Source organism: Electrona antarctica (assembly GCF_951216825.1).
Source record: "Electrona antarctica genome assembly, chromosome: 4".
NCBI lineage: Eukaryota > Metazoa > Chordata > Actinopteri > Myctophiformes > Myctophidae > Electrona > Electrona antarctica.
Window position 1 is genome coordinate 45,739,368 of NC_136809.1, and position 13,132 is coordinate 45,752,499.

At 45.4% G+C, this 13,132-nt stretch overlaps 1 protein-coding gene across 7 annotated transcripts in view; it reads left to right on the forward strand.

Moving 5' to 3' along the window:
* tbc1d1 (TBC1 (tre-2/USP6, BUB2, cdc16) domain family, member 1) overlaps window positions 1-13,132 on the forward strand; it is a 74,230-nt gene that overhangs the window by 44,518 nt on the left and 16,580 nt on the right. For all 7 annotated transcript variants that reach the window (XM_079499000.1, XM_079498994.1, XM_079498995.1 and 4 more), the window contains one exon: window positions 9,047-9,241. In XM_079499000.1, coding sequence (XP_079355126.1) covers window positions 9,047-9,241 — 195 coding nt within the window. The remainder of the gene's footprint in view (window positions 1-9,046; window positions 9,242-13,132) is intronic.

The following is a 13,132-nucleotide window of genomic DNA, read 5'->3' on the forward strand; positions in this document are numbered from 1 at the left end:
GAATGCATTTGGCGTTTAAATTAAATAACTCAGAAACTATAAAACATTTCAAAGTAAAAAGTTCCAGCAGTGTCTCCACAGTCAGCTGAATTATAAAAAATGTGAACGTTGGGGTATCGTGGTCATGCTGTCAAGGTAAGGACATGGAATAAAAAATATCAATTTCACAACTTGGCCAGGTGAAAACCAGATTTCACCTGGGAAAAAAGATTATGGCAGCGAGTTGTTGTTCAATACTCATAGTGATCGTGGCTATGTTAATATAATGTGTGTGCGTGTGCGCGGTGCGCGTGGTTAGGTTGTGGTGTACTGCATGCTTGCATGTTTTATGTTCCGGAGAAAGAGCGATAGGTACGTGTGTGGAATGGATTGTTTCCACTGAAACCATGTGGTGAGTGACAGACACTCCTCTTTCCCTTTTTGAACCTCGGAAAACACTGGTACACGAGAACACTTATCGCACGTGCGTGCATGCGTGTGTGCGTGTGTCATTCATGCGTGCATGAGAGCTCGGCCTGAGCATTGTGCCAGATAGGTTAGTGCGTGGTTAGTTTGTGGTGTACTGCATGCTTGCATGTTTTATGTTCCAGAGAAAGAGCGATAGGTGTGTGTGTGTGTGGAATGGATTGTTTCCACTGAAACCATGTGGTGACACTCCTCTTTCGCATAAATAGGCACTAAGCCGATTTGCTTAGGCACTATGACGTAAAATTCTCCATTCATTGTCAATTTGAATGTAATCTTTGTGTAGGACGAAAATCTACACTAATAGCTGAATATAGGAGGAGCTAGCGCCCCTCAAAAATAAATAAAAAAATCACAACCGTGTGAAATGAGGGGTGCTCTTGTCATCGTACATCAAAGCGGACATTTGACATTGCTACATAAGGTGGTCCCTTATTGGCCAAGCGCTCCCACCAACATTGGTTAGCCGATTTGCTCGTTTACATATGACGTAAGTTTTCCCTTCAATGTCAATGGCGTTTAATGTTTTTGTGTTGAATTTACGTCATATTTAGCGGAATTATCAGCTCTTATCATCATACATCATCATGCATCATCTCATGCTGGCCATTGGCCAATCAGAATGCCTGTTGCCTGTGATTGGTTAGCTGATTTGCTCGTTTACATATGACGTAAAGTTTCCCTTCAATATCAATGGCGTTTAATGTTTTGATGTTTAATTTACGTCATATTTAGCGGAATTCTGACGTCATTTCTCCGTTCATTGTCAATGGCAAATATTGAGACTTGAGGGGACAAGATTTAGCGGATATTTGACCTGAATTCCCCTTTCATTGTCAATGGCAAACATTGAGACGTGTGGGGACAAAAGGTGTTTATAGAAGGGGCTAGCGCCCCTTAAAAATAAAATATAGCTGCAAGCAGCGATAAGACGGGGCCAAGCAAAAAGAAATATCACACCCGTGTGAACTGAGCAATGCAGCCTGCTGGCTGGTGGCAGTTATAGTCATAGTGCTCAGTGTGAATGGCCCTTTTAGGCTGCTCAACAGTGCCATTTTAGGTCACCCAGCGGTATTTCTCTGTGTGTCTCTCTCTCTCACCCACCCACCCGGTATATGAAATGTAGCCTCACCATGATGATGTTACGGAGGACATTTTTTCACCTTTACCACCAGTACTTCATTCTATGTTTAAGAGATAGGCGCGACCAAAGTCTTTGTGGCTCTGCTATTTTGGATTTTTTTCCTGGTCTCTCGAGGGGGCGGGACTGCGACGCTCCATAGACACTCGTGTAATTTTGTCTGGTGGTCAAGGCTTCCAGTTCCCACTTGATGTTGTGTGGGAGATCTGACAGCCCCAGACCATACTGAATAACTGCTAGTTTGCATAACATCTTCAGACTAGGACTAAAGTCTAAGATATACATGTCATCAGGTATGCGGTAATCTCCAAAGACGACGATACGATCTCTCACCACGCAACAGCACATGTCATAATTTGGACACGGGCCGTTCTCCTTGAGCTCAATCTCCTTCCAGGAGAAGGTCTCTGGATTGAATTTCCACAGATCACTCTGGTGTCTCTCTTCGCCACCTAATATGTACAGCTCTCCATTGTAGGCAAAAGCTACATGATGCCAGTAGTCTAGTTTAGGAATCCGTACAGAAGGCGTGTTAAGCCAGGAGTTTGTCTCTGTGTCAAACACTCTGATGCTGTTGTTGTAGACCATCGGGAACTCTTTCCAAGGACCAGAAGAAAATACAAACATCTTTGTTCCGATGATGGTGGCAGAGTGAATGCATGAAGCAGGCGGTGGAGTGTCTCTGGTATTAATTAAAGTCCATACCATTGTGGTGGTGTCCAACTTGTTAGATGCACTTGTTTTTGCATTAGGCCCTTTGTCGTGTCCTCCGTGGATATACATGGCTTTCTCTAAGACGCAGGCCGAGTGGCCGTACCTCTTCCCTGGAACCGCCCCGGAAACCGCGGTCTTGAGCCATGTGTGGGTGTCGACGTAAAATGAATAAAGCATGTCGCTGGCGCACCACACATCCCTCCTCCTCCCCCCAAACATGTAGACAATACCATCTATCAGCACGACTGTGTGGTCTATAAGCATGGGGGGAACGTGGAGGGGACGTTTAACTCTTCCAGTTGTCATTGGGGGCAACGTCAGCCAGCGCAAGGACACTGCGTTGAAGACGGACACGTCTATCTGAGCCTTCTCCACTAACTGTCTAGCTTGAAATGAGAGTGGAACTTCTCCTCCAAAGGAGTACACCATGTGCCCGACTGTTACAACCGCATGGACTCGTCTCTCTAGTCTCTCTCGTTTCAGGTGCACAAAGCGTGGCATATCTTACACATATAACACCGGCAGATTTCGCCCTGTGACAGAATGCAGTTCACACTAGCTCTTATAATGGTTCAATTGAATTGAATTGGTTCAGTGGCACAAAAGTCATGCAAAGATTGACCAATCCGCGAAGCCGATGGGTTGGGAGTAGAGTTCTCATCGGGCCTGAAAATTAAGGCCCGGCCCTACCCTAACTGGGTCGGCCCGAGGCTCGGCCCGACCCTAACAATTACCATAATGTTGGGCCCGAAAACCCGAAAAAGTGAGAAAAAAAAGGAAAATTGGATGTTATTTAGACGAGTGTGTCAAAGAACGGACTAATAGTCGCCGAAATAAAGGATTTATGTAACTCACGTTAATTGGCTGATAATGTTCCATTTCCAACATTCTAATGGTTTCCAGCAATTTCCAGGGGTGAGTAAACATCTTCTGAATCAAGTGCAGCGGTCCTCTGAAGTGATGCAGTTAATATGTCCAAGCTGTCCCGTTAACAAAGTGCAACTTTTGCATCATTCATCGTTGTGCAACAGTCCAGAACAGAGCTATACAATATTATGACAACTGTCAACTTGGCTATAATCTACTAGGTTACAGTTTACATTAATCGGTGTCTCTCAAACTCACATACCACGCGTAATGTGCGTTGCCTAACCAAAAGAACAAACAATCAACATGACGCTCGATGGCGCGTCGACAGTTTGCAGATCTGTTCTTTTGGGCACACGAGGCACGCCGCGCTATAGCTGTACAGCGCTACGATTTGGAAACCAAATAGCTGTATCCTACAGTGGACCCTAACATTGCTTGGTCATCATGTAACTATATTACGTGTAGGCCTATGCCGTGAACATTATTAGCGCTTACATATAGTTATATGGAGCAATTACCGTGGTGACGTTGATTAGGTAATTTAGGTTATTCACCCAGCTGGGTTCAACGAGACAGCAGTGTCTCGTTAAGCCCCAACGTTTCCAAAACGAGCTATTGCAGATACATCGATGGTCTTATAAAACATTTAAGCATATGGCAAGTTAACTTAAGTTATATAGTTGATGCTGAGCACTAAGCAGCTCATTTGGCTCGCAAACCAGAGGCCAGACAGCGGTAGCAAGTTCAACAACCACCGTTCTATTCTGTCACTTCTCTGGTGTGCTGCTCCTCCTCCTCCAGCAGTCCAGTCACATAGTAGCCTAAACTGTCAAAGTTAATCGCCAACATTCACCATCTCAGCCCTCTTCATATAAATACTTTACACAAACAACAGAATTGTTATTTGTATTATAATAAAACCCGGCCCGACTAATTATCGTGCATTTTGGGCCCTACCCTACCCTACCCGAAGATGTCGGGCCGGGTCGGGTAGGGTTGTGTTCGGGCAGAGATTGAGAACTCTGGTTGGGAGTACTGTGATGTCATAGAATTGTGTCATCACAGAATATAATATTTCATTTACAAATATATGATTTATGTTCGTCGGCTGCAGCTGTTGTTTCTGCGGCTGAGCACACTTTTCACCACTGATTTTCCAAACAGTTTCCCAGTTTCTAGGAATTACATTTTGGGCAGGCAAGATGCGGAATGTAAATTACTTTGAGCGCCCGTCTGATATGATCAATAGCTAAGCTGTAGCTTCGTGTGTGTGTGTGTGTGTGTGTGTGTGTGTGTGTGTGTGTGTGTGTGTGTGTGTGTGTGTGTGTGTGTGTGTGTGTGTGTGTGTGTGTGTGTGTGTGTGTGTGTGTGTGTGTGTGTGTGTGTGTGTGTGTGTGTGTGTGTGTGTGTGTGTGTGTGTGTGTGTGTGTGTGTGTGTGTGTGTGTGTGTGTGTGTGCTACTGTGTATGTACGTGTGCTTTCGTATACCTCCATGCTGTTGTCAGAAGGTGAGATTAATGAATTGAATCTGTATCCACTGAAGTGTGTGTGTGTGTGTGTGCGCGCACACTGTGCAGGCAAGACATAACAGATCTCTCTCTCACTTGCACTTCATCTCAGTCTACGTCTTAGTCTTTATTCCACTAGTCTCCATCAGCTCACTCGTTAGATGCTCGTGGTGCTTTTTCTCTGGACACTTGTGTGACCTCTATATGACTTCATAATACAAATGAATAGTGTTCTCTATAGTGTTTGTCAGAGGTGCATGAGCTGTGCTGTCCACACAGTCATTGTTGCAGTACAACAGCAGACATTATACACTTGCTTGCTCCCGTGCTGTTGTGAAGGTGTGCGCTTGGCGAAAGAAAAAAAGAAAAGGAAAATGCCACACCAAGTGAATCCTCTCTAACTTCAACTGACACACTAATCACCAGACTGGAGCTATCTTATCTCAGGTCTTTATTTAAATATGTGTGTGTTGTCCAACTTGTCCTCATGGGACTGCATGGGAATTCTGTGCGTGTTTGTACAGAGTGCATGAAATCATGTTTGTGCTTGCGTGTCCTCAGATCTTCCCTGTAGAGGGGTTGGACGCATTCCGCCTGTAAATAAATCTTGCGTGTTGGTGGGGGAAAGAAACCCAAGCACACATAGCCTACATATTCTATAGTACGCAACACATGTCACATTTTAGGCGAGGTAAGGTCATGTCGGGATAGCGCAATGCAAGGTCGTGCCAGGATAGCACAGTGCAAGGTAATGGCAGGATATCACAAAGATAAGGCAAGGTCATGTCAGGAGTCAGGATAGTGCAAGGCAAGGTCACACAGAACACATGACATGCATGTCATAATAACACAATAGATGTGTGTGAGATGTCACGTCATTCATTGTTAACTGTCTTCCCTGGGGCAAGTTTAGAGTGATTGAGCAATATACCATGAGATAAGATGAGAGATACATTTAATAAAAATTGAGACCCCGGGGCAGACCAAGGCACAGTTGGAGGAAACACATTGACTCACTGGCTTTGGAACGTCTCGGGATCCCCCAGGAGGAAGTCTCTGATGTTGCTCTGGAGGGTTAAGTCTGCAACACTCTGGTGGAGCTGTTGCCCCCATGACCCGACTACGGATAAGCGGTTGAAGATGGATGGATGGATGGATGATTGAAATGAATAGATAGACCTTTGTTGATCCCCCCCATGCCAAAGCGCGAGCGCTCGCCCAGCAATCTGCCGTCACCCAGGCGGATGCGTGCACACGACCTCGCCCTAAAGGGCTTCTCACCCTCAGGGCTGGTATTAGTATAATGTATGAAGGGTTGGGATGAATCCCGGCGCTCATAAGATGCAGTGTAAAAGTGGTCGCAGCACTCTCGTTTAAATTTGCATTCCATCAAACTTTAAGATTCTGTTTTCGTCCCAGTGTGGAGGAGGGAGGCTTAGGATGTTTACTGTGATCTCTCACTTTTGAAATATATAATCCTTGGTTTCTGTTGTGTGTAAATAATAGTAGCGATTCAAAGCGGTTGTCCTCCAAACCCCACCTGCAGTCACTGTCATTAGAATGGAGGGAGAGCTCCCTATCATCACTGCACCACAGCTTGCCTGCACACCCTCAAACCTCATTTATACTCCGTTGTGTGCAGAGAAAACTGGACATTTGGACGGACTAACGTAGAAAATACAGTATACATTATACAACATACAATATACGACACCAAACAGCCTCTGCAGTGCTTGCATAGTGCAAGACGGGAAACGGGAAATACTAATAAGATAAATGCACAGTAAGCATGTCTGAACTGAACTGTTGTTTTCGGAGTATTGCACAACAGGTGGGGTGTGTATTCCTGACTTGCATCGATCTCTAAATGGTAAATAAATGGTGCATTTATATAGCGCCTTTATCCAAGGCGCTTTACATAGATTGTGCATTACATTCACCCATTCACACACACATTCACACACCGATTGCGGCGGAAGCCATGCAAGGTACCAACCAGCACATCGGGAGCAATTTGGGTTAGATTGTGGTGTTATAAGGACGTCAATGATGCCTGCCTGGTTCAAACCACTTTGGTCTGTCGGTGTTGCAGCACAGCCTCGGTCTTGTCATGCATTGAAATTATTTTGCTTCTGGTCTGACTCGAGTAAATAACATGCCTTTTGGCAAAGGTTTGATATGTTTGACCTCATCTTTTGCTGGGTTTCTAGCTTTGCAAGAACATGTGCAAAAACAATGACTGAACAGTCCAAACATTATGAGCAGGTTCTGCATTCGGAGATATCTTTACCATTTTATATCTATAAACAAGGCGACACTTTTGCGTGTGCTCTTGGCCTCATTACAGTGGTGTGGTATCGGTTACAGATTAGCTACAATAGGTTGGCAATTACCGCCACTCGCCCTGTATCAGGTAAAGCATGTCTTCCCTAGAAGTTCCCTGGAACCTCAAATATTTGTTTTATAGTCATTCAACTGGCACGACAACAAATTCCATGGCACTCCTACAGTTGTCTGTCAACTTGTCACCAGTTGACTGTGGCCATGGAGCCACGAGGTGGCCACACGACGCTGCACCTCAAACAGACCACAAGAGCTGATGATGTCAAATGATCTCAGGAGGAAATGACATTCCTGAAACAAGCATTTCTCAGTTAAAACCTACCCATGAGCCCAATGCATAATCGCAGAATAAACTATGTGGACCTAGGCGGATGTTGGCGTCCCTATAATGTCCAAGTGGATGCGATGCTGTTACATCCAGGCAGCCATTTGCAGAATGATGTGTCGGATAGTCTCTTTCTTGGCAATATACCCTATTTTTTGAGTGGTGCACACCGCTCCAATGACTGGCCGCGTGTATCCCTGTGTATGTTTGGAGTATGAACAACTGTAATACCACTGGGTGACCTAATGGGGCACTGTTGAGCAGCATAAACACACACACACACACACACAGAGGCCAGGGAGGAGGGCTTGACACACACACACACACACACACACACACACACACACACAGAGGCCAGGGAGGAGGGCTTGACACACACACACACACACCACCACTCAGTTAGCACGGATGCGATTTTTGTACAACGCATGCTCAGCAAACATTCACAGTTTTATGAATTTCTGGGTTTATATTAAAAATGACAAATTGGTGTTTATTGGCACGTGACATTGTATGATAAAGTGTAAATTAGGCACCTGTGTGGGGCCGGGGTACAGCTTAGCTTTCTTAGCACTTGTTGGCACTGACGTAAGTATCAGGTAAAACGTGTCTTTGCTAGCTGTCAAATGGAACCTCAAGTATTATTTTTTGTCAACTTGCACCACAGCAGATTCCATGGCAATGCTAAATGACTGCACTATTCTGCCTATTCTACGTGGATGTTACAAGTGCAGAGTTACTGGGTGTGGATTTGTGCTTGCATGAGGTCATGGGCGTGTCAAGCCTATGCGTTTGTGTGTGCACATGCACTGCACATGCACTTTTTTCCCCCTTCAAGGTCATGTTGACAGTGTCCATACAGAAAGTACCACAGGAAAGCGCCAGTCTTGTTGACCCAGTTTGCGTGTGTGTACGTACGTGTGTGTGTGTGTGTGTGTGTGTGTGTGTGTGTGTGTGTTCTGGGCGTTGGTTCTGGCCAAATTGAGTGTGTGTTTGCTCAGGGAGTATACGGTGCCACTTTGCGTGAGGGTGTGTGGGTGCGTGAGGGTGTGTGGGTGCGTGCGTGTGTGTGTGTGAACATGCTGCTCTTCAGTAGGGCTGAAGAGATGTTCTGTTTGAGTGGTGTTACGGTGTAGCAGTCTGTTTGTCTGACAAATATGTTTTATCCTTTGAGAGATCCGTATGCGTGTTGCACACGCAGGGTGTGTGTGTGTGTGTGTCTCGGCACCTCGCTCCTTTACCTTCAGAGCAGTGTGTTTATCTAGTGACTCTGCTGGTTTCAACAGGCCTTGCATGGTTTCACAGACACTAGTTTCCACTATCTCAGACACAAAGGCATACAGTACATGCATTCCAACTATTGCTGGCAGAAAGCACAACATTGTCTTCTCGTGTGTGTGTGTGTGTGTGTGTGTGTGTGTGTGTGTGTGCGTGTGTGCGTGTGCATTCAATGGGGGCTCCGTAGACTAATGCATGTCAAACTGGGGGTCCTTGAAATTAAACGGGTTGAGAATGGCTGCCAGAGCCGTATAAATCTTCTCTTATGGAGGTCCCTGGCATACCTTTTCAAATGGGGGTCCGCGGGCTAATTGGTGTCAATTTGGGGGTCCTTGATGTGAAAAAGTTTGGGAACCACTGGTCTATCTTACCTTTATCTATCTCTCTCTCTCTATATCTCAGACCATTTGGATGCATCTCTGGAGGCTCCCACAGGAGGTGTGTGTGTGGGTGGAGGCGCTGGGGAGTCCTCCCTGAGGGTGGTGCCGGAGGAGAGGAAGAAGAAGAGCGGCGAGGAGCTGAGGGAGCTGTGGAGGAAGGCCATCCTCCAGCAGATCCTGCTCCTGAGGATGGAGAGTGAGAACCAGAGGCTGCAGGGTGGGTAGATCGGCCGCTTGGTCCAATGGATGGATCACATGTTCTGTCACACACATCATTTGCGATTAACGATTTAATTGGGTTTTTTTTAACATTGAACATTCGGCTTCTGAATCACAAATATGACAAATGACTTAAATATACAAAGAAATCAGTACAAATATTAATAAAAAAAAATCTTTCCAAAACAATTACAAAATTACGTAAATAGTTGATCTTGCAAGCTTGTAGCTTTGATTGTATGCAATACCGCGGCCTGAGAAGACGCAATCTTTTGATTACATTTTTAATTGCCTTTTTGTGGCATAGGAGCGAAATAATTTTAACCCCTTAGGCTTAGGTTAATACCATCTGCTATAAACACCATCAGAGTTCATCATCACATTTACTCATTCTACAACATGCACAGACCTTTACACAGACACACTTAATGAAGGACCTACATCGACTTAAGGAAGTGTGTGGATGAACACAACGTCTTAGTCATCATTATGTAATCCTTGGCAGCGCCACGACTGGATTTAACAACTTGGATTTAACGTTCACCGGCATAATTATAAATATTAGATCATCATCGCCCATATTGGTATTTATCTAGTCAGACTTCGGATTCTTTATCCATGCACAGTGGAATACCACTCGTTTTCAACATTGTACTATGTCATTAATATACATTAGAGGAAATAATAGTAATGCCCCCCCCCCTTCTGATTAGCCTAGAACTGGAGGTCTAGAACTTGGGGTCATGTGATCAGTGACATCTCTAAGGTATATTAATGACCTAGTTCAATGTTGAAAATGATTAGTTGTCCGGCATCCTCTAAGGGCCTGTACCTGTAGATCTGCTATTTTTGCTGAATTCTCGCACCAGAAAGGGGACTCTAGGGTTCATGCGGGTGCGGTTGAGGTGTTTTCTCATGGCCTGTAACACTGCTGCATTATATCAGGGGTTCTCAACCCGTGGGTCGCGACCCCTCGGGGGGTCGCCAAATTATTTTAGGGGGTCTCCAAATTATAAAAAAAAAAAGGGGGGGGTTTTAAATTTTATTTTCACGATTTTTCAAAAATAGCAGACCTACAAGCTCGTAGCGCGCCACTCGGTGGCGCGCTATGAGCTTGTAGATCTGCTATTTTTCAATAGCTAAATTATAACAATGCTTAAAACACCAAAAGGGGTTCCCGCCCAAAATGGTTTAAGGTTATTGTAGCAGTCAATTTATATTGGGGGTCGGGAGGGGGCGGGGCGGGGGTCCCGAGACATTGCCAAAGCATTTCCGGGGGTCCCCGGCCAAAAACGTTGAGAACCCCTGCATTATATGGTGACTGAGTGAATGGTCTGGAAGCTGTGTATTCTCTGAAGATAAGCACATGTATCACAATGCAATCATTGGCGACCTGTTCTCTATTACTTACAGACACACGCAGGGAAATAATCCTGATATTGATTTGAAGTCCTATGCAGTGCAACCCTACCACACACACACACACACACACACACACACACACACACACACACACACACACACACACAGGTGCTGAAGTGCATAATAACATAATAACATTTAATGATAATAACATTTTACAGTGAGGTAGTTAAATGGTTTGTTTACTCGTAAAACGTAAGTGTTTTGATTTATATTTGCTAAGTGACACATCAAAAAACCCTCTACTTGTGTTGTAAAGTTTCCCACCCCACTCCTGACCCATTTGGCACCTGTATAGACACACACACACACACACACACACACACACACCTAATCCGTCTTTCCACTTCACTCACCTCCCCAGCTGTACCTGTGTGCTCTCAGGAACACGACACATGCACCATCACAGAAATTGTTGCCTGTAAAACAGGGTGTGGTAGAAAAGAATGTGGGCCAATATTGACGTAAGAAGAGCAAGTCTGGGCAGGACACACACACACACACACACACACACAGACGAATGCTCACTGCATGCGCTCACACACATGCACGTACGCGCACGCACACACACACACACACACACACACACACACACACACGTATACATACACACGTCATTACACACTCTTCTTCCGCATGTTGTGTTTCACGGGGGCATTTCAGGGTATGGTTTTATGGTGTGTTTTATTCCTCCGTCAGGGTGGAGTCCTCGTCTGTAACTGTTATTTGTCTGGGTGGAGCTGCCGCCACCGTCCTCTATTCTATTCTATCTGTTTATCTCTGCCTCTGTGCCCTCGCTTTATGGGTCAACCGCACACGTCTATTGAAGTGTATACTGTACATGCGAGCGGGGATGTGTGTGTGTGTGTGTGTGTGTGTGTGTGTGTGTGTGTGTGTGTGTGTGTGTGTGTGTGTGTGTGTGTGTGTGTGTGTGTGTGTGTGTGTGTGTGTGTGTGTGTGTGTGTGTGTGTGTGTGTGTGTGTGTGTGTGTGTGTGTGTGTGTGTGTGTGTGTGTGTGTGTGTGTGTGTGTGTGTGTGTGTGTGTGTGTGTGTGTGTGTGTGTGTGTGTGTGTGTGTGTGTGCTGGTGAACTGTAGCTAGGGTGGGGTATCCTATCCTGCCCTGTGTTATCAGGGGTGGGGTGGTTTTCCGGAGTCAGAAAAAGAAAGAGGGAAATTGAGAGAGGAGAGGAAATAGAAGGATGTGGAGTGAAAGAGAACCTTGCAGGTAACACACGGATGCTTTAACAAACCCTGTCGTCATCCCTTCTCACATCCATGGTTCGCGCTTCACACACGGTGTAATCTCCGATGAAAATAGATGGACAGTTCTACTGTGATTCTGGCATAGGCAGTGGCACTGATCATGTTATTTTCAAATGATCGAAATCGGATCAGGAGCCAAAAACATGATCGGGACATGCCTAGTATCAATATTATATCCATATCATGATATTAGACTGGGTATTGTCCGTGATTTTGGATATTGTACTATTGTGATATGGCATGTGTGTTCTATAAAAATAAAAAACACTGGATCGGGAAATATCGGTATCGGCAGATACTCTAAATGAAATGATCGGAATCGGATCGGGAGCAACAAATCGTGATCGGGACATCCCTAAGTTGGAACTAACGATACCTATCCACCTGCAGACTGGCCAATCTAACTCTACTCTGAACTAACGATACCTATCCACCTGCAGACTGGCCAATCTAACTCTACTCTGAACTAACGATAACTATCCATCTGCAGACTGGCCAATCTAACAGATGTCTCTCTCTCTCTCTCTCTCTCTCTCTCTCTCTCTCTCTCTCAGCTATGTCAACATTGCTCTTTGGAAGCGTTTTGTTCATTGAACATTTTTGCCATGGTTGCAGCCGCAGTTAGCCTCACTGTCCCTCACTTGCTCTCTCACCTAGTAAACGCAGACTCCCCGACCACCCCCACTGTAACAGATGCTCTCTCGACCTTACTCCCATCACTCAACTGGCAGTATGGCGCGCACACACACACACACACACACACACACACACACACACACACACACACACACACACACACGTGACATTCATGCTCCCTGAAGGATGTAACGTAGCCACCAATCCTCTTGTATCACTCTCATGCCAAAATATCTATTTTACATTTTAGCCCGACTACTAGTGAGAGCATGGGGCTCTTTCTTTCTTTTCCTTTCCTGGTTCGCACTCTACTCTATATTTTTCACTGTATATTTGCGTATACAGTGAAATGTGGTATCTGCATTTACTGAGACACGAACCAGGGACCTTCCGTAGTGATGCCAGTCTGTTCAAACTACTTTGGCCCCTGTTGTGTGTAAGGAGCAGCTCAACCTCTAGGGGCCGCTAGTGGGGATTGTAGACTCTTGCTCTTGTTTAAAATGTAGGCCATTCCCTCCAGCACAAGAAACTGATCTCCACCCTGTTGATAGGCGGCGGATGGAAGCC